The following is a 25,776-nucleotide window of genomic DNA, read 5'->3' on the forward strand; positions in this document are numbered from 1 at the left end:
GCAATTTTCTCCTCGACTGAAGAATGACAATGTCTGATTTATTAATCACTGATTTAATTATTAAAGTCAGCTATTCCAAAAAAAATATGACCACGATGTTGCTGTTTTATGAGTTCAGATCCATCTTTCTGCTAATGCTTTTTCTTTCAATTCCATTTTATGCTGTTAAATGTGCCGTGTATTTTAATAAATAAAAACTCTATTTCTCAAACTGTCATCATCAAGTTTAGATTTATGTTGGTTGCAGCCAAAAGATCCAAAATAAAATCTGCAATAATCATATTCAAACAAATAAATATATTTGGATTAACACACGAAGAACTTTCCTAAATAATATCAGTGGATAAATACTTTCGTGGACTGAGGCATTTTAAGATCTTAATCGTGTTTTCGAAGCTGGAGTGAATTTGATTATATCTGCTCTGCAGTCTTTTTGATGACCAAAAGCAGGGGTTTGATTTGTGGAACTGAATATCTTCCAGTCACACTGGAAAAAAAAAAAATCCAACATTTTATTGGCACTTCCAATTTGACTCGACCCCCCTATTATTCCCGGTCTGCTGATGATGACAGATGAGAAATATCACCTGAATGCTCTCTAACTGCGTTGTGAGAGTTAAAACACACAAACAGCTGCACTTTGTCTGTGCGCTGTGCAGCTGTGGCAGGTGACCCACCTGAACTGCTCTTCACACCATTGACCAGGCCTTTCCCTGGAGTGAGGACCTCAGTCCTGGAGCCTTGTGTCTCAGACATCTTGATGAGCCTGGTGCTCCTCTCCGTGTCCTTCCTCCTGAGGGAGGCTGATCGCGGTGAGGTGGAGTCCTTCGTCTGCTTCACTGGAGTGGAGGACCGCTTCCTGGCTTCTCCCTTACGAGCAGGAGAGGCTGACTTGGGTTTGCCTTTTCTGAGGCCCTTCGTGGTCTTGTGTTCCTTCTTGACGAGTTTCTCTGTGGTGCTGTGGTCATTGAGAAGAGCCTCTGGATCCACCATGCACACATCTGGGTGGGGAGGATGAGGATGAGGGTCTTTCATCGGAGTGGGGAGGGGATCGTGAGTCCTCTGTGCTGATCTAGGAGATGGCGGATGGTGACCTCCTCCAGCTCCAAAAGCAGATTTGTCCACAGGGAGATGTTCAGCATCTTCGTCCGAGTCAAGATTTCCTTCCGCTGTTATGGACGGACACTCCTCTGTTTCTGGGGGGACATCAGAGTCAGATTGTGACGGCAGCGATTCACTCACTGATGTGGGAGGTGTCTCCTCTCCAGCTAAGGTCACAGCCAAACCACATGACATGGCCCCGGGCCCCTGCCCAGCTTCTCCATGGTAACTTTGAGCGTGGTGGTGCCTCTGTTTGTGAGACCTCCTTTTCACAGAGTGTTGCTCCCGGTCGTCCTCGTCACCGTCCTGGCAGCGGTCGCTGTGACCCTCTTCGCCCTCGTCACTGGAGAGCTGATGAGGACTGGGGTTGATGAATGATGGAGAAAGCTCTCCTTTGCGATGTTTATATTCGCATGAGGAGTAACCAGGAGGGGACGCAGAGGAGGACGTGGCTCCGGTGTCCAAGTCAGACGGACGTTCAGTCTTTACGTCTCCTTTCCTAGATGTTTCTGTGTGATAGGCATCCTTAGAAGAGGAGATAGTGGTACTGTGGACACTGGTCATCCATTCCATCGCTTCCATTGCCTCCTCTTCTTCATCGCCGCCATCATCATCATCATCATCCCCATAACCCGGAGGAGGGGCACTCGGGCAGTCATCAGGCCTCTGTAGAAGTTCCCAGTCAGATATGCTGCTCTTCCTTCTGATTTCTAACCTCTGCGGCGGCTCATCCAACAGGCTCGTCTTCTCCTGTTGTTCTGCCACTCTTCCTTTGCCATCCTCTGCCTTTTCACACGCCATTGGATCAGTATGGGCTTTCTTCTCTTCTGCGATTTTCTTTTCCTCAAGCAGTTCAATCTCTTTTTTAGCAATCTCCACCTTTTCACTTGTTTCCGTCGTTCCTTTGCCTGCCCCCTTTGCATCTTCCTTTAGAGGTGCAATTGTTCCACTTGTGTGTTCTTTCGCCTCTGACGCCTTCTCCTTTTTCTCGTCTGTTAGGGCACATATGGTTTTGCTGGCTCCACTGTCGCCTGGTGGAGGAAATGAGTCTGGTTTAGACACAGCAGTAGTGGAGGTGATGGTGATCATCTTTGTTTCGGCAGCATGGGTTTGTACCACATATGAGTCAGTTATTGATGAAAAAGTCTCTTTTTGCTCAGTCACTTTGATTTTTTGACATTCAATACGACATGGTAGGGTGCTGTCCTCCATTTCAAGTGTATCAGGCTCCTCTTCTTGTGCTGACCCTTGGGACCCCCTGTCAGAGGAGTCAGCCCTTTGGAGAGGAGAGACATCAAAGTGAGGCTCTGATGTGGATAAACTCTCTGAGGCCTTTACCGGTTCAGTGTGCTGCAGAGATGGTGCTGTGGCGGATGTCTCTGTTTCTCGCATGTAAATGGTATCGGTGCTTGACTTTGTGTCTGTTTCTGGCTTTGCAGAGCCAGGCTGATCCTCAGTCTGTTTAGCAGTGGTAGGCAGGACTGGAGATGGTGTGGTCTCTTTGGACTGACCCAGTACAGACACTTTAGTTGCGGGTTTCTTCGTCACCTCCATGTACTCGTCTCTCTGAAATCCTCCAAAGCAGGAGCTTGTAGAGGCTTTGGTGAAGGATGAGTCTTCCTTCACTAGAGGTGTTTCAGACCTTGATAATGTTGTGAAGGTTTCAACTTTGTCTCCAAACTGCTGGCTCAGAGGGGCAGAAGTTGAGGGTGAGGATGAGTAACTGTACGATGTTGAGAAGGATGTTGACGAAGAGTATGTTAAGGTGGAGTAAGTATAAGCTGTTGAGGGAGTTTCCTCATGTGTCACTCTGATATCTTGGGTCTGCCTCTCATCGAGACTTTCCCCTTGGATATCTCTTTGGCTGTAATATTTATCATCACTTTTCTTGATTTGCAGGGAAGCATCTGAATGCGCGGGTGTTTCTTTCTTATCCTCCTTCTGATGTGCTTCGCTCTCTTGACTGTAAAAATGTTCAGAGTAATCTTCAGGTCTGATTTGTCCGATATCAGCGTAGCTGCCTGTCAGTGACGGTGAGGAACTAGATGCAGTCTTGGATTCTGAAGGATCTGGTGGTAACGAGCTGCCTGCCAAGCTGCTCACTGACATCGGTCGATAAGTTTCCTTTGTCAAAAAGCTTGGAGATGGATACCTTTTGTCTTCATCTTCCTTTTTTGACTCTAGTGCTTCAGCAGAGGTTTTGTCCTCTTGCGATGACAACCCTTTCTTTGTGGCTGATTCAGTCTCAGAAAGCTTTGGGACATCTGCGGTAGCAGTGCAGAATTTGTCTTCTTTCTGAGCACTTGGGCTTGGTGATGGAGTTGTTTGGCCCAATTCTGTGCCCTTTGTTTCAGGAGATTTGGATGTAGCTGTTTCATCAGTTTTATCTTCCTCTATGACTGATTTCCCGTCAAAAGATGTCGTCTTATTGCTCGTGTCCTGCTTCTCTGTTTCTGTGGCTTTAGAGGCTGAGGCATCATCAGGTGTTGGTTTACACACTGTTTCCTCAGGCACCTGGGATTTCTTATTTGAGTCCTCTACCTCTGCCAAGCTAGCGCTGCCATCAGGACTACGTCTGCACGTTTCCTTTTCAGACTCCTCTCGTGCGCCCTTCTCCATATCCACATCACTTAACTCCTCCTCTTCTTCATCCTCATCCTCATCGTCATCTTCATCTTCATCATCCACATTGAAATCTTCCCCCTCTACAAGTAACCTTTTATGTATCAGGCTCTCTCTTCCCTCAGGAAACTCTGACATGGATTTGCAAGTGGCAGAGCTGCTAATTGTACTGTAATCAGAGGCCAGGACATTATCGTCTATGTCACGTGAGAATGTGGTGGCGGGGACTGTCCTGGAGTCATCGGTTGGCTTTTCCCTCTCAAGTGGTGACGCCTGTTGAAGCAAAATGTCTTTTTCTGCTGGTGAGTGACGACCAGATGATGAGCACTCTCTTTCATGGTCAGAGAACTCTTTCTTTTTCAGTGACTCAGCGGCTTTTTCCCTCTCTTTTTCTGACATTTTATCGCCTGTGAATTCTCCAAAAGCTGCAGAGGTAGCTGAAGCCTTGGCACCAAGCTCTGTTTGGCTCCACGAGGGAGAGGGTGTTTGTTGTTTTAATGATGGGCCTGCAGAGTGAACGGCAGCACTGGAGGACATTTTATCACTTTCTGCAGTTGCCTTTGGTTGAGGAGCTGCATTTTTTTCCTCTTTCTCCGATTTCTCCGGTTTGTCCTCTTTGGATGTGAAAGAATAAGATTCAGCTGCTTGGGACATTTTGTTGTCTTGCATGTCTACAGGTGAAAGGCTCTTGGCAACATAAGGTGTTTCTGGTCTTTCTTCTCTCTCACTCTCCTCCTCTTGGCCTTTTTCTCTGTCTTCAAATTTCGGGGAGGCACTTTGACTGTGATGGCTGCTCCTTTCACTGTCTGTGAGGGACACTGGGCTGTAGTCAACTCTGCTGAAGGACAAAGGCTCTTCTTTGTATTGATCATCAAGGAGGAACATGGCTCCTCTAGCCTCAGACTGGCTTGTTCTTCTGTTGTCATCAATACCGATATCTGAGGTGTGATCAAAACCTAAAGAAACCTCACTCTCTTCTCTAGAGTCTGAGTCACGATCTTTAGGGATAGGCTTTTCGTAAGGATCATACTTGGATGCACCAAAAGTTTGCTTTTCATCCTGTGGGCTTCCGACAACTGTCTCCTTCTCTGTGGTCAATATTTCACTGTCTATTTTTGAAATGTCTGATTTCACAGCATCAGTGTGTCCAGCGTCTTCAGAGTCTTTGTCCAACATAAAATACTGACATGGCCGGGAAAACCCTGGAGAAGCCACTTCTCGTTCTCCTTCCATCTCCCTCTCTGCTTCCTTCCCTGGTTTCTCATCGGGCCTCGGCGTTTCTGGGATAATAACTCCCGGGCTTGTCTGAGAGAGTGTTTGTGTTTCCTGTTTTGGTGTTTCCTCCATACTAGACTGGCTCTCAGTGCTTGAAAGTGTACTGCTCATGGGTTGACTGTCTGTGCTTGAGACCGTTGACAGCATGGGTTTTTTCTCAGTTGGCTCTGATTTCGAAGCTGGTTCTTGTTTTGGAATAGAAGTTGTCTCCTCTTTTGGTGTGACAGCATCAATGGGTGGCTCTGGCTTGATGAGAGGCGCAGATGTGGCTTCTGTTTTTGTAATACCTTTGTCTGTTTTAGGTGAAAGTCTGGATTCTTCTGTGACGGATTCTCTGAAGTCCTCATCAATGGAGGGCTCCTGCATTGTAAGTGTAGGAATGATCATTGCGGTGGCTTCGGATGTTGGTGGTTTAGTTTGGACGCTTGTCTGTGCAGTTTCAGATAGAGGCAGGCCTGCAGAGGCGATGTCATGGTCAGATTTTCTTGGCTCCACTGACAGTGGCCTGGAGCCTGCTCCTCCCATACAGATGTCCTCCTCCTCTTCATCTTCTCTGTCTTCATCAGAGGACTGAACCACAAATGGAGGCTTGAGCTCTGACTTGGATGTCCCCTCCTCTCCTGGTATTGCCTGTACAGGTTGTTTCATAGTTTTGTCCTGGTCTTTCTCTTGTAACTCCTCTCTCTCCCATTTCTCCTCTTTGGTGTGGTCTGCGTCAGAGGAGTCTGACTTTTCTTTCTGTGTCATCTCATCTGCCTTTATATCAGAAACATCCTTTTCTTTAATTGCCTTTTTGTCTTCTGTTGGTTTGGTCTTCTCATCTTTGATATCTTCAGTCTCATAGCTGTATTCTTTTTCTTGTTCTTTTTCCATTTTTTGTTCTTTGCTCAGCTCAGCAACATGTGCGTCATCTTTTTCTTTTTCCATCTTCTCTTCCGGACTAATAATGACCTTTTTTTCTTGATCTAGACCTTTTTTCTCCTCCTGGGCGTCACAAGGTGAAACAGATACGCCAACTTTGGGTCTCAAGTCTTCGCTCGATTGTGTGACAGAGGAATCTTTTTGTGCATCAGCTGAAGCAGCAACAAAAGTCTGAGCAGGACTTTCTTCATGCATGTGTTTCTCATTATCACTGATGTAATCTTTTTTAGTCTTCTCCTCATCCACGGACTGAGCCAGAGGAGGCTCTACTGCTTCTCTGTCATCCTTCTTGGCTTCAGACTCGACTGCAAAATCATGTTTCCCTTTTTCTTCACCTTTGGCGCTAAATATCACAGGTTCCATCTCCTTTTTGATGAAATCAGCTTCAAGGCTGTCTTGCTGGATAGCATCTTTTATTTGCCCCGCGATTGTTTCAACTTGAGAAAGCTCTTCTTTCACATCCTTGGGTTTCTCAGCATCTGTGTCTTTCTCTTTCTTTGCATCACTTTTTCCAGGTTCCTTAGATTGCAGTTCCTCCGAAACGGGTTTGTGGTCAGAGATGTCAGCCTTCTCCTGCTCTGTAGCCTCCTCTTTTTTTACCTGCTCTTCGGCCTCTTTGATGTCCTTTGTGATTTTGACAGAAGTGTCCTTTTCCTTCTGCTCCATAATAGACACTGAATCTGAAGTGTCACTCTTGTCTTTCTCCTTTTCCAGTTCCTTTTCTTGAGATACAAACTCCATGTCGGGACCTTTCTCTTTTGGTGTCTCCTTTTCCTCCTCTTTGATGAATTTTAAATCAGATGGTATTTCTTTCAACTCTGTCTCCTTGTCTGTGACAGGTTTTATTACAACAGTGGTGTCTTTGCTTTCCTCCTCCTTGGATAGTTTGATGTCAGTCATTTCTTCTTTAATTGATACTGTATCTTTGTCCTCCTTTACGGACTTGATATCAGCGCTGTGATCTTGAGTTGTCACCACTCCTTCCTCAGATGGTTTGACAGTGACAGTTTCCTCCTTAACTGCTGCTTTCTCCTCTTCTCCTACTGATTTGACAGCACAAACATCCACAATGCTACCTTTCCTGTTTTCATCTTGCATGGCTGGTTTAGTAATAGAAATGTCAACCTTTGTGCTGATTTCATCCTTAAATGTTTTGACAGTAGAAATTATTACATTTTCTTCCTCCGTCTTGGCAGGTGTGACATCTTTATCTTTACTTGTGAATTTTTCTTCATCCACGACAGGTTTGGAAACATCATTGAGTATTTCTTTTGCTTCTATCTTCGATGGTGTGGAAGAGAAATAATCATCTTTGCTTACTAGTACATGTTTGTCCTCCATTTTAGTAAGCTCTAAGCTGACGGCATCATATTTACCTTCCTCCTGCTCAATTTCCTCTCCAACTGTTGGCTTAACAGGAGAAGCACCTTCCTTACTAGGTAGTTTATCTTTTTCCTCTTCTTTGGAAAGTTTTCTAGCAGTGGTATCATCTTTAATTTTGTAATCCGTCTCTTCTTCTGCTTTTGTAGGTTTGAGGGCTTGAGCATCATCTTTGCTTGCTGCCATATCTTTTTCATTCTCTTTGGAAAGTTTAGTTTCCAAGCTATCGTCCTTGCTTGTCTCTTTCTCTTTCTCGTGCTCTGTAGTTGTTTTAGCAGCTGTACTCACTGTTATATCCTCCATTTTGGTGATGGTTGATAGAGCATCTTTACAAATCTCTTGCCCCTTTTCTTCTTTCATGACCATGACCACCTTTTCAAGACCAGATGTGTCATATTCGCTAATAATTTCTTCTTCTTTGGTGAATTCAGCAATAGTGATCTCACCAATTTCTTTTTCTGTTTCTTTCTGCTCATCTGCAACAGGTTTGGTAGGAGAAACATCTAACCTCTCCATCTCTTTGTCCTTTTCTTTCTGCTCACCTGCAACAGGTTTGGTAGGAGAAACATCTAACCTCTCCATCTCTTTGTCCTTTTCTTTCTGCTCACCTGCAACAGGTTTGGTAGGAGAAACATCTAACTTCTCCATCTCTTTGTCCTTTTCTTTCTGCTCACCTGCAACAGGTTTGGTAGGAGAAACATCTAACTTCTCCATCTCTTTGTCCTTTTCTTTCTGCTCACCTGCAACAGGTTTGGTAGGAGAAACATCTAACCTCTCCATCTCTTTGTCCTTTTCTTTCTGCTCACCTGCAACAGGTTTGGTAGGAGAAACATCTAACCTCTCCATCTCTTTGTCCTTTTCTTTCTGCTCACCTGCAACAGGTTTGGTAGGAGAAACATCTAATTCATCAATTTCTTTCCCCTCTTTCTTATCGTCAACTGCTTTAATTTTGGATATTTCTGTATCTGTTTTCTTCTCCTTGTCTGTAGTTGGCTCAATAATGGGCAGATCATCCTTCTTTGCCCCTTTCTCCTTCTCATCTTTAACAGACTTGATATCTGTGTCACAGACCATTTCAATCTCTTTCTCTTCAGCCTTTATAGAACTTATGTCAAATGCATCAATGCCTTTCTCTTTACTTGGTTTGATATCTGTGGCAGGGATCTTTTCCATCTCTATGCCTTCAGTCTTTACATCAACTGTATCAGCCATTTCTGTCTCTTTCTTTTTCTCTGCTTTAACAGGTTGGAAATCAGTGATGTGAACCTTCTCAGTCTTTTCTTCTTCAGGCTTTATTGAGCTAATTTCAATTGTATCAACCTTTTCTATCACTTTCTTCTCGTCTTCGACAGGTTTGATGTCTGCGACTTGGTCCGCCTCCTCTTCAGGTTTTATAGAGCTAATATCTAATGAATCCACCTTTTCTGTCTCTTTCTTCTCCTCCTCTTTCAAAATCACATCATCCTTTTTAACTTCTGTCTCCCTTAGGTCACCTTTGGCTTTGAGGTCAAAATCATCATCTTTCTGTTCCTGCTCGTCTTGGATTAGTTTGGCCTGAGAAGCAGCGATTTCCATTTCTGCTTCTTTAATAGTTTTAACTTCAGGAACATGGTGTTTTTCAGGCTCTTTGTGTTCATCTGTAATGGTGACAATGTCCTGTGCAATGTGCTCCTCTTTGACAGGTTTAACAACAGAGGTATCATCTTTCACTGCTTCTTTCTCATCCACAATGGACTTGATTGCAGAAACATCTTCTTCGATGGCAGGTTTCTGTTTCTGCTCATCCTTGACTTGTGTGATGTCTGAGGCGTCATCGTTTTTGCTCTCTGGTTCCGCCTTGACGAGTTTAACTGCCGATTTATCGTCATCATCATCATCTTTCTTGTTCTCATCAACATCATCATCACCTAACAAACGATGATCCCTCTCTGGAAATTTAACTGCCGTAGGTTCTTTAGGTTCTTTTTCTTTGAGTCCAACATCACCGCCTTCCTCAGGTTGTCCAACAGAGATGGGGAAATCTCTCCCTAACATGGGTGACTGAACTTCTGTTACAGAAGCAGCAACAGGGATAGTTTGTGCCTGTTTTCTGTCATCTTGTAATGATGGTGAAATGTCTTTTTCTGGCTTCTTCATCCCTTCATCCTCTTTGATGTCCTTTTCAAATGTTTTATCCAAAGACAGCATAAAGTCTGCTTCATGTTGATCTGCTTTCGCTGTGTCAACATCTTTTTGTTTCTCTATTTCTGTTTCATCTTTCTTCGTTGTCTTCTCTTCAATTGGGGTGATGGCACTGGGGAAGTCCTCTTCCTTTTTCAACTCTAAGTCAGGGAGAGCCTTCCTTTTGTCTTCCAATGGTGACTGATGAATTGGAGAGTGAGCTGCACTTGAGGGTCCAGACTGTGGAGGGGAGGCCAATTTCACAGTGATATCATCTGGACTGAAGCAACGCTCCTCACTCTCTGAAGTTACTGAGTCTGAACCAAAGGGTCTGGTCGGCACAACAGATGGAATATCTTTATGTGCAGCTGCATCTATGTTTTCCTCTTCAACTGGCAGGTGGTCTGGTTTTATATCTGGTGTAGACTTCAAAACAGGAGACACTGAGCCAACAAGCTTTTCGATCTCTCTGTCTTTATCCTGTAAGAGTTGGGGTGAAGCATAGCCCTCTTTAAGTTTTTCAAGTGAAATTTCAACATTAGGTGTTTGGTCTTCCTCCTCCTCCTCCTCGTCTTCTTCATCTTCCTCAGCATGGTGAGGTTCAGGAACTTTGGCCTCCAACTTCACTTCTCCAGCAAGAAGCTGAATGTCCTCAGTTGGAGACTTGAGTTGCTTGTCATCTTCTAAAGAAGGCGGTGAAAGAGTTCCTGCTGAGAGGGGCTGTTCTTTGCCCTGTGAAGTCTCCGGTGGGGTTGCTATGGGAACGGGGGTTTTGGGTGATTCCTCCACCTGAGGTGCTGTGGCTGATGCCACAGACTGATCTTCAGCAATAGAAGTAGGGAAGGAGGAAATTTTGTCATATTCTGTAATGGATGTTGCAGATGACACATGCTCCTCTTCTGCCAGGGGAGCATTGATGATGTTGGTGAACACAGACACGTGCTCCTGCACAGCTGGGATAAACCCTTTGTCGGTCATTGCTGCAGCTTGCATCTCCCGCATGCCGTGAATGTTTACAAATGACTCAGTCTGATCGGGAACAGAGATGTCGTAGGCGCCAACGTCATATTGAAGGTGCGGTATCCTCTCTTCTGCCTCTTCGTGAATCTCTTCGTCAGAGATGGTTTGTTCTGTCTCAGAGTAGCCGGGGATGGTTTCGTCTTGGATATAGGAGACAGGTTCAGCTGCAGCAGCCCCTTGAGCTACTGAGGTTATAGGAGCTGTGGCCCCTCCAACATGTGACAGGTAGCCTTCCTCCTCCTCCTCCTCCTCCTCCTCGTATTTAGCTGCAGTCAAGATTTCAGCAGTTTTTGTGTCAGTGACTGTTTGCTCTTCAACCACATCTTCAGGTTTAACTTTGATCTCTTCGTCTGCTATTACATCTAAATCTTCCACCTCCTCCAGCTCAGCTTTCTCCACTGCCTCCTCCTCTTCTTCATCCACTTGCTCCTCCTTGGATGGAATCATTTGTAGCTCTTCTTCTGTCACAACTTTAGCTGAGGGAGTTTCAGATTTTTCCATTTCTTCTATCTCATGCTTTCTGTCAAGCCCCTCATCCTTTGGCTCCTTCCATTTTGATTCATCTTCCTCTTCACCTATTCCCATATCCTCCTCCTCCTCCTCCTCCATTTTCTTTCCTGCAGCTGGGACGTGTTCCTCCTCCTCTTCCTCGTCTTCATCCTGAGTTGCTGCTCCCTCATCTTCAAGCTTTTGGGCCTCTTCTAATTCTTTCCTTTGTGACGTCTCCTGGTCTTTGTCTTCAACTTCAGCTCTCACTTCTGGCATTGTTGCGTCCTTTTCAGGAGACTTTGTGACAGCTGGAATTTCAGATTTTGTTTCTTCTTCACGCTTCTCCTGAGCTGTAGGTTCAGGTGGGATTTCAGCAGTGTCTGATGGCTCTGCTGAAACAGCGACCACCTCAGTCTTTTTCAGGTCTTCAAACTCCTTGGTGAGGTCCTCGGGTGTGGAGGGAGCAGATGTTCCATCAATAGCTCCATTCTCTACTGGTCCATGTTGAATAACTTCTGGTTTTGGCTGCTCTGGTTTGGGCTCCACAGGCTCAGCCTTTGCGGCTTTGATTTTTCCAGTTTTGGCTTTACTCGACACTTTAGCTTTATGCAACGTCTTTCTGACTTCTGGTGTAAGTGGTTTCAGGTCAGGCTTTGTCATTTTTCTCAGCTCCGGTTTGGATGAATCCTTCTTTTTGTCCTCTTTTGACTTAACATCCTTCTTCTCATCTTTCTTAGCAGAGTCATCTTTCTTTACTTTTTTAATCTCTCTCTTTTCCTTGTCCTTTTTCTCGTCCATTTTTGACACCCTTTCCTTTGAGTGCTTTTTTAAGGACTTTTCTTTCAAGAGTTTTTTCTTTTCTGGCACATCAGTTTTGGATTTTATGGTCTTGGTCGGCTTTTTCTCCTCTTTTTTCTCTGAAATATTTTCTTTCACAGAGTCACTCTTTGCCTCAGTGGCAGCTGACACATCATCTTGTCCTTCAGTTTCTTTTTTTGTTGCCTTTGCAGTAGTCTTCGGGGAAGACTTAAGACTCTCTTTACTATCTGTTCTTTGTTTTAACTTGGTTTGTTTAATGACAGAGGGAGGAGCTCCTGAGGCAATGTCCTTTTGTGTGGCTACAGGATAGCGCAAGAAGTCAAGGTGCTTCAGTTTTTCTAGTCCCTCCAGGATCTTGTTTTGTGGTGCATTTCCAGGAAATAGCACTCGGACGATTTTTTCTGCAGGGTTGGCAGGGAGCCAGACAACTAAGGCTGTAACTGATGTCAGGTAGGGCACAGATATTTCTCCTTCTTTCCCATTGGGCAGCACAATGCCAGTTTTGGCCTTGCTGTTGCCAGCCCACTTCTGCATTAAAAATTGCATCTCTTTACTGTCTTTGACGGGGTTGAGAATATACATGTCTAACCTGCCCACTCCCATCTTGTGGAACAAAGTAATGGGCTCAATAGTGTTGCTGACCACTCGAAAGAGAGGTTCTGGTTTGATTCCTAGTTTGTTGAGGTACTGCAGCGTTAGTGAGGCCTCTTCGATGCTGCGTTTCACTTTGAGATTAGATTCTGGCATACGGAGCTTCTCTGGCACGTTGAAGAAGACAACGCCGAGTTCAGGAGAGATCAGGTTCTTCATCCAGTCATTGTAGTTGGTGGAGCCTTGAGACTGCTCCTCATCCTGCTCTGCGATCTTCCTCTGAAGAAGCCCATTGATACCTGGGAGATTGTCAGCGCCGATGTGCGTCAGTAGAATTGAGTCGATGCGGTCCAAGTGACGGACAAGCTTCCAGAAACAGGATTTTCTTTCAGAGCCTCCATCAACTAGGATGTTGAAGCCATTTACAGCAAAGAGAGCCGAGTCTCCTCTTCCACCAGGAAAGATGTAGCAACATGGCTTAGATAGTTTGAGGAAACCCCCAGAGGTGGGAGGCTCCAGAAGGTCAAATGGTGAAGGGACGTCAACCGTCTCAGAAATGTACTCTGTGAATTCGGTGACACCCTCCATCTTGGGGAGAACGGGGTCAGGGTTCAGTCTGTATTCCAGGAACTCCCGTAGGGTCTGCTGCTGTCCCAGGGAGCTCCAGCCCACCTCCCCGCGGCAGGACACAGTAAGTGTAGCCTGCTGCTTGGGGGCTGTTGTGCCCAGTAATTCACTGACCTGCAGGTAAGACACCCAGACACATCAGTCAGCAACGTATGTATGAATGTGATACATACACATCATTTAAAGACAAACAGAAGGCTATTCAAAATACAATGCAATAATTCTCTCAATACTGCTATGATACTGGAAACATAGCATGTTGGGCATCAAGACTAAATTTCTCTGCTTCAACAAACTACTTTATGTTTGTCAAACACCAATAAACCCCATCAGATTCATGCTGGGTCACAAAGCCTTGAGAAAGGCCGCAAACACAGTTATTCTTTTTTTGTTTGAAGAACAAAAGTGGCAAAACAGGAGTAAAAAGCTGAAAAACACTGTTGTTTATGCAAAGCATGAATGTGTTATCTGCTCATCAGCTCCTGCACTTGCATTGCCCTTCTCCTTACTTTTCTCTTCATGGCACCACCTTGTGGTCATATTAAGAATTAAAACTTGAAGACGCACTCTACCAAATAAAGACAGCAAAGGGCAAAAGAGAACCCTCGATTCTGATTTGATAAGTTGAAGCGCTCTGTTCAGTTTGCCTCTGGTTTCAAAACAGCAGATCCAGATCCAGCTGCATATAGTGTAAGAGTGTACATAAAGTGGATAATGAACTGAAACACTGGGCAGTAATTCAACACTATGCTGTTTGATCGAAGAAGATGATTGTCTGTCGCTCCGTATCAAACAAATACCACACTTGTGCATTTGCAGCATGGATTGACAGTGTAAACCTTCAGTATGTCAGATTGTTATGGACTTAGAGGATGGCAAGTGTGACTCACCCCAGGATCAGTAAAGACACGTGAAAAGGTCTGGTAGGTGAAAACCCCAGTTTGAAGAAGAAGGCCACCGTGATCGGAGCTCTGGCCACTCAAGACCAGGAGCTTGTGTCCTGCCGAGTCTGTGACAAGAGACTGGATCTGGGACGGAGAGAGAGAGAGGGCACTTAAAGGAGAAATAAAGCTGCCAAGATTAAAGACCAGAGCCAGTGCCGCTGAAACTGTGTCAAAGTTACAAGGATTTAGCAATAAACTTCACAGAAATACAGAAAAGTCTCACTGCAAATAGGCACAGAAATCTTTTACCTCCTCCTCTGAGTGAAAGCGTGATGAATGTCTACAGTGGTACTGGCTGAGTGGCCATGCAGTATTAAAAAGATCAGGTTTTTATTGGAAACATCCTGATTTAAATCATAATCTTAATTATTCAGGTTAAATTGAACATCAAAGCCTTTGAATGGATGAATTAAGAGAGTAAACATGTTTTCGCTCATTCATCTTCTGCAGCTTATCTGTTCTGAGTCCTGGGGAGTGGGAGCCAATCCCAGCTCTCACTGGGTGAGGGTGGGGTCACCCTGGACAGGTCAGCAGTCCAACACAGGACCAACACACAGAGACAGACAGACCAACAACCACTCACACTCACACTCAGACCTACGGACAGTTTAGAGTCAGCAGTTAACCCAAACATGATGTCTTTGGACGGAGGGAGGAAACCCACACAGGGCCTCAGTTCCTTATCAACTGTAGTACAGAAATATCAAAGATGTTTTGAGGTCATTTGAAACGACATCTCAATTACAAACTAATCCAGACCAAGTTTATTTTACAACAGCACATCAGTTATTAAAGCAGTATGATGGCCATTTACATCTTTTGCAGTATATAAGCGAAGGGTTAGGGTTGTGTCCATGGGACCAGAGGAGGACCGTACCTCAGAATGTGATGACTCACCTCTGATACAACGGTGTCTTCTGAGGGGTTGACAAGCACCACTGTCTCTAAGACATCACTTCTGTGGTGTAGGGTTCTTTGTCCTGGAGGAGAAAAATCAGACCCCTGATGTTAACGACCCTGATGCTAACCCTAACCCTTTCATATGGATGCACTGAAGCATTAGGTCCAACCACACTGACCTCACTGAGGTTGGACGAGGTAAACAAGTTAAACGACACTCTTGCCAGCCGTCTTGCCTGAAGACATCCAGGAGGACGTCATCCAGGCCTGATCTGGAAAACCTCTTTGAGTCAGCGAGATTTACTGCACTGCATTCTGCATCATATGTGGGGCAACCACGATATATACGCAGGCAACCCACTTATGCATCAACACGAGAACAAAAGTTGGAACAGGAAACGGGTCTGAGGTTTAAAATTAGAACTATAAGCACAACACACATAAAGTTGGCAGCACCAGTTCCCTTTCGCACTTTAACTTCACATCATGCTTGTCCATTACTTGACCTCTGAAAATAGACACACACATGTGCCACTTGTGATGACTTGCAGACAATGTTTTTACATTACTGGCCAAAAATACTAACATAATGGTGCTGAGTAAAAAAACACTATTGCATAGAAACCCACACTTAAAAAAAGGGAAATATCACAAAATGCATATTCAACATAATTACGCATCAAGACTTCATTCCATTCAGAGGTGATGTTAAGCTTTTAATTCCCTCTTGTTTCAGCACAGATGCAGGCTCTAATATTAGAAAGGCCTAATTATAGGAAGCTCTCAGTCACTCCACCCTCCACGTGGCTCATCGGTGCATCCCTGGAGTTTGGAGTGCTGTGCTTTCTTTTTAGAACCTGGGCTGTCAACATGTGTTTTCAATGAAAGACCTGACACACTGTCTGATTATCAGCAGTTAAGATGCATTAGAGTTTGAATGAGATCGATAAGTGATTTCATACGTAATAATGCTGAAGTGATTCAGCCTCTATGTCAATAAGGTAATCAGAGTTGTGCTGAAATCTACACCATCTCTGGAGGAGATGCACTCAATAAGCAGATGTTCTATTCCAGATGCTAAATACAGCCATGACATCTGCTTTCAGCTAGTGATTGTATGTGATTCTTTCTTCTTCTTCAGAGGTGGAAAATCTGAGCTGACTCAAATCAATTTCATATTCAACTACATTATCCTCTCATCTAAAATATTCATCTGTGATATTTTCATATAAAGAAACGACAGGTGGTTGATTTGATTCCAAATATATATTCAGATCATGAAAACCTATGAAGGAAACAAAGAGCTGATATATGGGTCTTAGACCATGGTCCTCTATGGGGCTGGGCTGACAAACCTTTAAGGTAAATGCTGATGTCAGCATGCTAACAATGTGCCTTCACTTATAATCTTAACCATGTTCAAAAGTTTGCCTGCGCTATATTTCAGTGTGTTGAGTGCAAATGAAAGTATTATTCAACTGATGGTGTCAAAATATAAAGTTGAAATGGGAGACAAACAGCTGCACCAAATGTCAGCGTTTACCCAGCAGACATATGACTAGATAAGTTAGAGGATCACAGGAAGTGCTTTCCTGACCTTCAACTCACTGTCAAGTCTCTGTGTCATACATTTAGGATGAAGATGACCTGTCCACGAGTTCAGCTGACATCTGTCTGACCACATGTGAACCTAAACGCTGGACATTCTTTACACTGTTATCTAAAACTGAACTTTTCTCTCTGTCCCGCTTACTCTTTAAATCACTGTTCTTCTGGGGTTATTTATTCATTTGTCAGACTAAAGTGAATTTTCTTCTGTTGTCTGTTCTGTTCAAGTTTATTTCTGTCTTCTATTCACTTTATTCCTCCCTATTTTACACATCAAAATCTTACTGATGTGTCTTTCTGTGTCTTACTACCTTTTTATTTATAAAGCACTCCTTTGCTCTTTAAACTAACTGCTGTTACTATTCTAAACGTTTGGTATTTATTACCCAGAGATTTTATTGTGCCACATGTAATAAAATCGCCACAGTAAAAAAACAAAGAGAATCAATCAACATACAAAAGGAGACTTTGGATGGAAAGGGTTCAAGTAATAAAATCAATGTTTGCAGAACCTAGAAAGTGAGCGTCTATTCACATTTTTCACAGATTTGAGAAAGCACCACTGCAACAGACGTGACGATGTGGCTGACTCTGTTGATGTTACCATAGCAACACGGTGACAACCGTATGCTTTTTCCGCTCTGCAGACAGACTGCAGCTACTGTCACTAATGTGAGAGAGGGATTAATTCTACTAAACTGACCCCGGCGGAGAGCTGGCATTTGTTGATGGGTGCAGACTGAAGCCCCTCAGAGCTGGAAGAGAGGTTCAGACACTTGAGTAGATCTGCCAACACAAGCATCTGCTCTCACACCAACATCTCCAGGCTGCGATGGTGAGGGATGATTTGCAAGTTGGCTTTGATACCTAAAACACTGAGCAGGTTCTGGACTCATGCAGCTCTGCTGTGTATCTGTGATGCCACTTGAGAAGCCTGAAGCCCAGAGAGACAACGTGTCCCTTTGACCTCGTACTGTTGCCCTCTCAGCTGAAACAGAGCGGAGGACGCTGCATTAGCTGCAGCTGCTGGCTGACACTGCAGACTGGCACAACGTGATACTACAACAACAAAGACTTTCGGAGTCAGTGTCAAACACTGCCCCCCCGCTGAGAACCACAGCACTCGCAGAATATCAACTAAGCAGAGCGGCTGAGAGGGCTGTCACTGCCACTGAACCAGGAGGTCAGCCCCAACAGACGGGACTCTGCGGGGTTATTTCTTCAATGTTTATTAGCACAATGAATATCTTCAGACAAATCAAAACAAAATCAAAATCAAATCAGATTTATTTGTATAGCGCCAAATCATAAGTTACATCAAGGCACTTTACATACAGAGCAGGTCTAGACCAAACTCTTTATAAAATGATTTAGAGACCCAACAGATCCCCCGATGAGCAGGAAAAACTTCCTTTAGGAGGCAGAACCAGGCTCAGGGGGGGCGGACATCTACCTCGACAAACCTCAGTTTGTGTGAATTATTAATATTTTCTTGTATTATCTGAAAAATAAAGTTACTGAATGATCAAAGACTTATTTTCAGATAACTGATGATGAAAAAATGTAAGTGACCCAACTGTTGCACGGAGTGAAGACACAAGGCACCATGAGACCATTCAGCTTCACGCAGCTGGGTAATGTGGGAGCTTCAGTTTCAGGACTTTAAATGTTTCAACCTGTTCAGGTAAGAAAACGTTTCAGTCTAAACATGTCATTAAACTGAAAGCGTGATTGTCATGATACAACTTTTTCACTGCCACTAGTATTTCAACATTTTGTGTGAGCAGCTTGGCTTCGGCTGTTTCTTAGTGCTGCAGAGGCATAACTTAGTAAGATACAACAAGACAACAAGTGAACTGGAAAACCTGCAGAGGATTTGAGATGCTTGTAGGCAAGTGAACGTTTAGGCTCAGCATTTAGTCATCCCTCCCACTGAGGAGATGCAGCAGCAGCAATGAAATGCTTACATTACGACTGGCACTTATATTAACTCTATACTATTCAGAAAAGTTTGTGTTTTATCACAGCCTCCATTTGTGTTACTTCTCAGCACAACATACAATAATTCTTATTTTGTTTCACAAGATTTTGCTATTAATTCATTATAAATATTCATTTCCCTCCAGTTCACAGAAATCATGACGTGAAGCTATATGTACTGCAGGTCTAATATTTGTGAAGTACAAAATTTGTTACGATGCCTGATTAGACAGATATTTTAAATTGATAAGACACTTAATAATTTGTAAATTTACTGTTGATTCTGTCTTAATCAGAATTAATCATGTTTTTGTGCCAACACTTTTAAATCTTAGTAAGAATTAAAACCCAAAATGCAATATATATATTATTTTAATTTAAAGTAGGATAGCTGATTCTCAAATCGCAGAAAGAGGGGCTAAGGTCAAATTCCAACATACTACAAACGAGTACACAGCTCCCCAAGTAGCTCTGGTGGGAAATTCAGGCAGACACATTGTGTCTGCATATTAACATCTATTAACACCAGTGTGTACACTGGCTAATGTCAAATATAGGAGTATGCACAGACATTTTTTAAGGTTGTTGACAAAACGATGAATTAGCACATCTTAAAGACTGATGGACGTTTCACTGACTGATGTCAGGTTGTTAATATCTGCAGTGCGTCAGACATGCATTGACTAAACACAGCTCCATCTCACCTGTCTACATAGCAGCTCTTCAGCCTCTTTTCCATTTCTCCTCTCAAGGCGGTAAAACACAGCAAAAATAGTTACTCCACTTCATTAACAGAGGTCCGAGCTGTTAAATGTCCCATATTTTACAAATCTCCAGATATTATCTTAGTGTGTTGATCTATAGGAAGAAATATTTGTGGTTTTAAGACCAAAAAACCATCTCACTGTCTTGTAACATCTTTTCTCTCCTCCAAGGTTGGACAATGGTTGGGTTTTAGGGGTGTGGGTTGAGTGTCTGAATACATGCTGAGAGCTCTGTGGACTGAGACCTTTGGTATTTTCCTGGTATTAACAGCTCCCATTATATTAGATGGGATGGTGATGTCATGTGAGGTAGAGACCTTCTCCCCCTAAACTGTGGAGGAAGAAAACTCAGACATCAACTCAAATAATTTTTTATGCTCAAACATACCAATTTAATTGTGATGAGTTGGGAGAACAACAACACTAACAGGTATCCAACAGGTCATGTGGTTCAGCTGGACACCATCCTTTGTTGTGGCTGCCCTGCTGCCAGTGATGAAATGTTGTCTCCAACCAGTCATGACATCACATGGACCTTTAACAGCACTAGTTTTATGAAGTTTTTTATAGTTGGATGCAGTGCGTATTTCTGTGGTAACACGATCAATGTGTCTGTTGGCCAACAGAAGAAATGCAAACATGACCATCATCCATCATCATACCAGTGTTTAACCCCTGTGGTCTGAAATATGTAATAACTAACAAGGCTGTTACTGAAAATAACAGAGTCAGCCCTCAAGGTCTCATCGGAGCCACTGAGGTAAAAACTGTAAAGTGATAGTATCCTTGGGCAGTTTCTGTTTCTAAGCTCCTAAGATGGGTTTGTTTAAACAGTTTGAAGACTGCCATGTTAAGCCAAGTTGCCTTCAACTATTCATCCCTGTGGTTTTCCTTCACTGGCATCCCAAACAGAGAAGACGCAGCATCATCCTGACACTCAGCCAAAGGCATTTTAAGGCGGAGTAAAAAAAGAGCAGACTTATGAAAATGTTCACATTGGTTGAAAATTTCTACTGACACTATTTTAAAATCCCTCCATTTTCTGCAAAGGTTTTGGTGCTGTTGCAGGCTCCCAGCTCTCTGTCAGCTGAACCAATCTTAGGTCCTCCTCTCATCGCAGTTAGCTCTGTAGCTGCTGAATAACGGCGCAAATCATCGCATATAACTGACATATTTCTGCAGCACAAAGATGCAGCAACTGAATTTAGTGTTTGTCAACAGCCAGTCAGCAGATATTCTTTGTTTGCGAGGAAGGAAATGAAAAACTTTTTGCCCTGTTGCAGAAGAAACGTGACAGTCGATGGTGTATTTCATTAGCTTGCAGTATTAATTATACTAAAGCTTATTACAGGCTCCTGACCAGACTATCGAGTGAACAGGACATTTGTCATGGAGAGGCCAAAGCCAATTCCAGCTGACACTGGGGCGAGAGGCAGGGTGTGTACAAGACAGGTCATCCGTCAATCTCAGGACTGACGTGTAAAGACCGCTGACACTAACATTCACCTCAATCCTCAAAGGATCGTCTTCAGTGTACTAGAAGTTTCCTTAAATCACAAGGTCTTATCACTTCACTTTAAAGTGATGCACCATCTCGGTCCTTTCCACTGGGAGCCATGCAATATTTTGGATTGGACAGCTTTATCTATAATATTACCGCCTGCTTTAGCGCAGGTACATTTCCCCAACAGGGACAAACTGAGCGTTACACCGTAATTTTACTAATCATGGTCGCAGCAGTTGGCCTGATTCTCAAAAACCGTCAGCAATGTGTGATCTACCAGGAGCATCTGCCTCAACTGATCCACTTTCTTACAAAAATAACTTTGGGTGGCAAAGCAGACATCATGTGGAACCTGCCCTGTTTCTGTCATTTGATTCACAAGGATCTCAGGTAAGTGAACTCCTCACTCTTCTCAGTCTTTGCACAACCCAGAGGAAGGAAGGTCGTTTGTCAGACAGAACTCTGTGTTTCTGCTCGTTCCGGCTCTTCCTCAGCTGACCCAATTGATATAAATACCCACGTCTGAACTCCCAGAACGAGAACGCTCTGTTTAAAGGCGGCTAAAAGGGAGCACTGATTGACCGAGGCCCGGCCACTGCGCTGCTCTAGATAACATGTTCCACATTTACAGTGGTTGGTGGGTGGTGAGACGAGGATTCAAGGAATGTCAGTATCATTGGTTAAAAAGAAAATAGAGCTGGAGCTACTTTTTGGGAAAATCTAATTCAATTCAATGAGTAGTTATAAGGAAACAGCACAGTGGAATGGTGGTTCCCGGGTCTGAGACCTTTCTCTGTGGAGTTTGCATGTCCTCCCCGTGCCTGCGTGGGTTTCCTTCAGTTACTCTGGTTTCCTCCCTCCGTCCAAAGACATCATGTTTGGGTTAACTGCTGACTCTAAACTGTCTGTAGGTCTGAGTGTGAGTGTCAGTGGTTGTTGGTCTGTCTGTCTCTGTGTGTTGGTCCTGTGTTGGACTGCTGACCTGTCCAGGGTGACCCCGCCCTCACCTGGAACGCTGGCTGGGATTGGCTCCTGCACCCCCTGTGACCCAGAAAGAGATAAGCTGTAGAAGATGAATGAATGAATGAATGAAGTAGTTATAAGGAAGCGATTCTAAAGGTTGCTATATTTGAAGTATGTGAAACAAATACTGAGTGGGTCCTTGGAGCTGAGCATTTAAAAACCCCTGATGTTGTCACACTCAGGGTTTAGGGTTTAGGGTTTTTAGGGTTGTCACACTCAGGGTCTTAGCTTCATGGTGTCATGTATGACATAAAGCTGAAAATGACTTAGTTCAAAAGACAGATCCTTTTTCAAACATAAAAGTCATCATTCTAACGCGACGGCAGACAGATGGCCGAGATCCTGAACTAAATATAAAACCAAGGAAACCAAGGGAGGGAAGGTAGCGTTTTGCTGTGAACATCAGCACAGAGTGACAAACAAAGTCAGAAGAATCATTGTTAGTGTGATACAGCTTTAGTCTAGGTCACCTCAAAGAGATGACCAATGGCAACTCACATCATGCTGTTAAGATCAGTGTGAGGCTGAAACTACCAATTACTACGACTCAGCTGCCTATTTTTTTAGATGTCAACAACCCAAAACTCAAACATATTCAAAACTAAGTAATGCTTCACTTAAACTTAACTATTACACAATTACTTGTAATTCTCTGCCAATCAACCAAACAATAACTTACTGTTGACCAATCAAGTTCATGATTTGAAAAGGGAAAATAACAGGACTTAATATATCTTGCTGACCCAGCAAAAGTATTAATAGTAGGAGTATTTGGTCCTGGGAGTAGTATTAGTCGTAGTTAGTACTAACTGTAGCCTTCACTGGAGTTGAAAAATGAAATCATATAAAATGCAAAGATTTGCTTGGTTATCTAATAAGTCCAACGTAAAAAATACATTTTGGGGTATCAGCTGTGGACTCAATTAACTTGTGATTTGACTTGACTATTATTTCTAGTCTCTTCATTTCGATTAGATATTTTTCTTGACCTGAGGAAATGAGCTATGAAAATGAATAAAACTGAACATACAAGAACAGTGGAGGAGTGTCAGATGCTGTAACATGAACAGTGACAACCAGAAACAGAACCTTGTGGGATCCCCAAAGGGGCTGTTAACAGTGGTGTGTAACATCAACACGCTATTTTCATGTCTCAGAGTGTCAACACCCACGAAAAACCACTTAACACCTGAACATCTCTGCTGCTGCACCCTAAACACAAGATTCCCAGGAGGGATGAAAACAAGACATGCAGCCAGAGTTCAAACAGGGAACTAATTCATGACTCAGTCACCAGAAAATTAAGGAGCACTTATTTTCATGAGTAATGTAAATTATTTCGTTCCAGCCAGAAAAGTTTCTCATTGGCTGTCGCTTTGTTTAATGTAATAACAACATTTTCAAAATGAAAGTTTTTTTTAAATATTGTTTGAGTAAAAATTTCCTTCATTTTAAGATTAAAATTACAGTAAAATCAGTATGTTTTTGATTTTTTTGTAGCCAAAAAGATGAAATAAGATATTTTGTCTAATCCTCCATTGTGATACAGATGAGATTTATCTGCCCAGAACCATTTGGGTTCTTTGGTTTCGCCAACAGTTTGAATGACAAAAGTATTGAGCCTATTATTGTAGAAGAGGATCGAGGCCAGGTAAGAGGCTGTTACCAGTCGTAGTAGTAAAATGCCTTAAACCCTTCATTGAGTGTCACATTGTTGCCCATAAATTTTCCAACTAACAATAACAATCATTCCAGAATCATTTAATCGATGACACTGAAAATTTGTAAAATTATGGAAAAATAAATAAATGTATAGTAGAGCTCCTCCTCCAGTAACTAAGACCATGTTTTTGGTTGGTTTTTGTTTGTTTTGAGAATAAAATCAAGTAAAGTTAAGTCAAGTGATGACGTTAATGAAGCTGAACTGACGCCTCGGGCTTCATCTTTGTATAAACATCAGATCAGCGGAGGTTGATGGAAGTTATTACCCTGTTCTTAATCTCATTATCTTAATGTGAGCTTATTCGCTCCCCAAGACTCAGCACCATTGTCTGAGTTTAGTGAGAACGTGTTGTGAAGCGGGTTGGAAAATGAAAGAAGCCGGCTGACACCCGGCTGTCTGTGCTCCTCTCAGCGCAGCAGTGAGAACACGTATGGAGACTACAAGTCAAACCACTTGTTTGTGTCTAAAAGCGTCAAGTAGCTGCTGAGTCACCGCTGCAGTGCAGACACTGTAAAATACATCAACCTGGCTGATGCTTCTTACATCCACCTGAGCAGAAATGGAGGCGGCCCAGAGTTACTGTTACCTGATGAAACCTTATTGCCTTTTGACTTTGCAAACACACTTGTTCATTTATATACCTGCGGTTTACTCTAATCGTCCCACCCATGAAGTTTGATGGCAGCATAATGACAATCCAATGACTTTACCAAGGACCTGAGGACTTCAGACTTGCTCCTTCACCCGCAGTAACTGTCGACAGGAAGCCAGAGTCTTAGTTCCTGATGCTAATCCCGGTCTTGTGATTTGGCAGCGCTGAATGATTGGGCTGCTAAGCCAGTGAAATCCCCTGTGGCAGCAACAGCCTCTCCAGGAACAGCACCAAACAGTACAGTACGTATCATTCAAGGCCATTAAAGGAATGGAAAACTTTGTCTGTTTCGTTGGCTCCTTGTTACTCTCTGCTGTGAGACCTACTGGTCATACTGCAGTGTACAATATGAAAGTGTTTGCATAACTTTGATTTTTGCATTTAGTTTCACCTCATTAATCTATACTCAGTACTGCAAGGTGAAAAAGGATACTTCTGGAAGTTTGTGGCGCTCAGCCAGTGACCATCACCCTCTCCATCACCCCTGGTCACCCCTCATTGGCTAGAGCCAAGCAGGCTCCTGGTTATTCTAAACGTCTTCCATGGAGGAACGATGGCGGCTGAGACTGAGCTCAGAAATGTTTTTGGAGTTTTCCTGGATTAGAGTCTCAACATCATCACACTTGAGCTCTGCAGGCTGCTCCTTAACCTCATCCTACAGCTGTCACCATGCTGGTCCAGCACCTCCATGTCACATGAGTCATCAGGAGCTACTGTTCCTGTAGAAATTGGAAAGAGTTACGCCAAAAATGCTGAGCAGACATGTGACCAGAGGGACTTGTTTTTTGTTTTTTTGTAGATAAATTCAACTTTAACTGATTACACTGATTCCTCTGAAGTAATTTGGAGGATGTGCAGGATGTGTGTTTAACCAGAGTGGTCCAAAAGAGATGAAAAAGCTAAAAAGGCTTTCAAGGCATTACTGTGGGTTACATTCACCTGGGTGGATGATGAGCAGATCAGATCAAATCATGACAAAGCTACATCAAGGCACTTTACACATAGAGCAGGTCTACAGCCATCTGCCTCTACCGGTTGGGCTGAGACAGAGAGAGACACGGATGGGGGGGGCATGGTACAGGACATGAGTCATTTACATATGAGTTCATATTCTGTCTGTGATCTGAATTGAAACTATCAGCAGCTTTTAATTTAAATATTTTGCAGCAAAGTCAGAAACACAGTCCAAATTTCCTCACAGGAATCGGTTAAAGCTATTTTCTTTTTTTCTTTTTTTGTTCTTCTTGGTGTATTTCCTGCCATCTAATCTTTCCCCGGCCGATGATTGCTGATAAATTGTGTGGCACAGAGGTGCAGGGCCAGCATGATAGCTTTAATATAATTGGTTTCCTCTGAGCCAACACTTAGCCATGACTCTGCAGTAAATTGTACCTTTGAAAGTGGGACAATCTGAACACTCATTAACGTCCAACAAAAACCTAATAAATATGAACCTATAAAAGTTTAAATGTGCTCCTATTACGGTATTTATGTTGGAGTGAGCATTGTAAAGGGTCTCTCTGAGGCACATAAACCTCCTGTGGAGGTCACTGATTGAAGCCTCATCCGTCATCCTATAACCTTCTAGTGGTAGTTTAGTTAGTGCGGTTTTAGTTTTAGTTTTATTTACCTGAACTCAGTTTGAATTCAAAACACACAACAACAAAAATTTG

At 43.3% G+C, this 25,776-nt stretch overlaps 1 protein-coding gene across 1 annotated transcript in view; it reads right to left on the bottom strand.

The window, feature by feature from the left end:
* Nucleotides 1-25,776, bottom strand: part of map1ab (microtubule-associated protein 1Ab) — a 65,003-nt gene that overhangs the window by 3,177 nt on the left and 36,050 nt on the right. The window contains exons 3-5 of the mRNA XM_029522896.1: nucleotides 14,822-14,929; nucleotides 13,896-14,014; nucleotides 678-13,119 (exon numbers count right to left, since the gene is read on the bottom strand). Of these exons, the coding sequence (XP_029378756.1) occupies nucleotides 678-13,119; nucleotides 13,896-14,014; nucleotides 14,822-14,929 (12,669 nt within the window). The remainder of the gene's footprint in view (nucleotides 1-677; nucleotides 13,120-13,895; nucleotides 14,015-14,821; nucleotides 14,930-25,776) is intronic.

The sequence above is a fragment of the Echeneis naucrates genome, chromosome 16, assembly GCF_900963305.1.
Source record: "Echeneis naucrates chromosome 16, fEcheNa1.1, whole genome shotgun sequence".
Lineage (NCBI taxonomy): Eukaryota > Metazoa > Chordata > Actinopteri > Carangiformes > Echeneidae > Echeneis > Echeneis naucrates.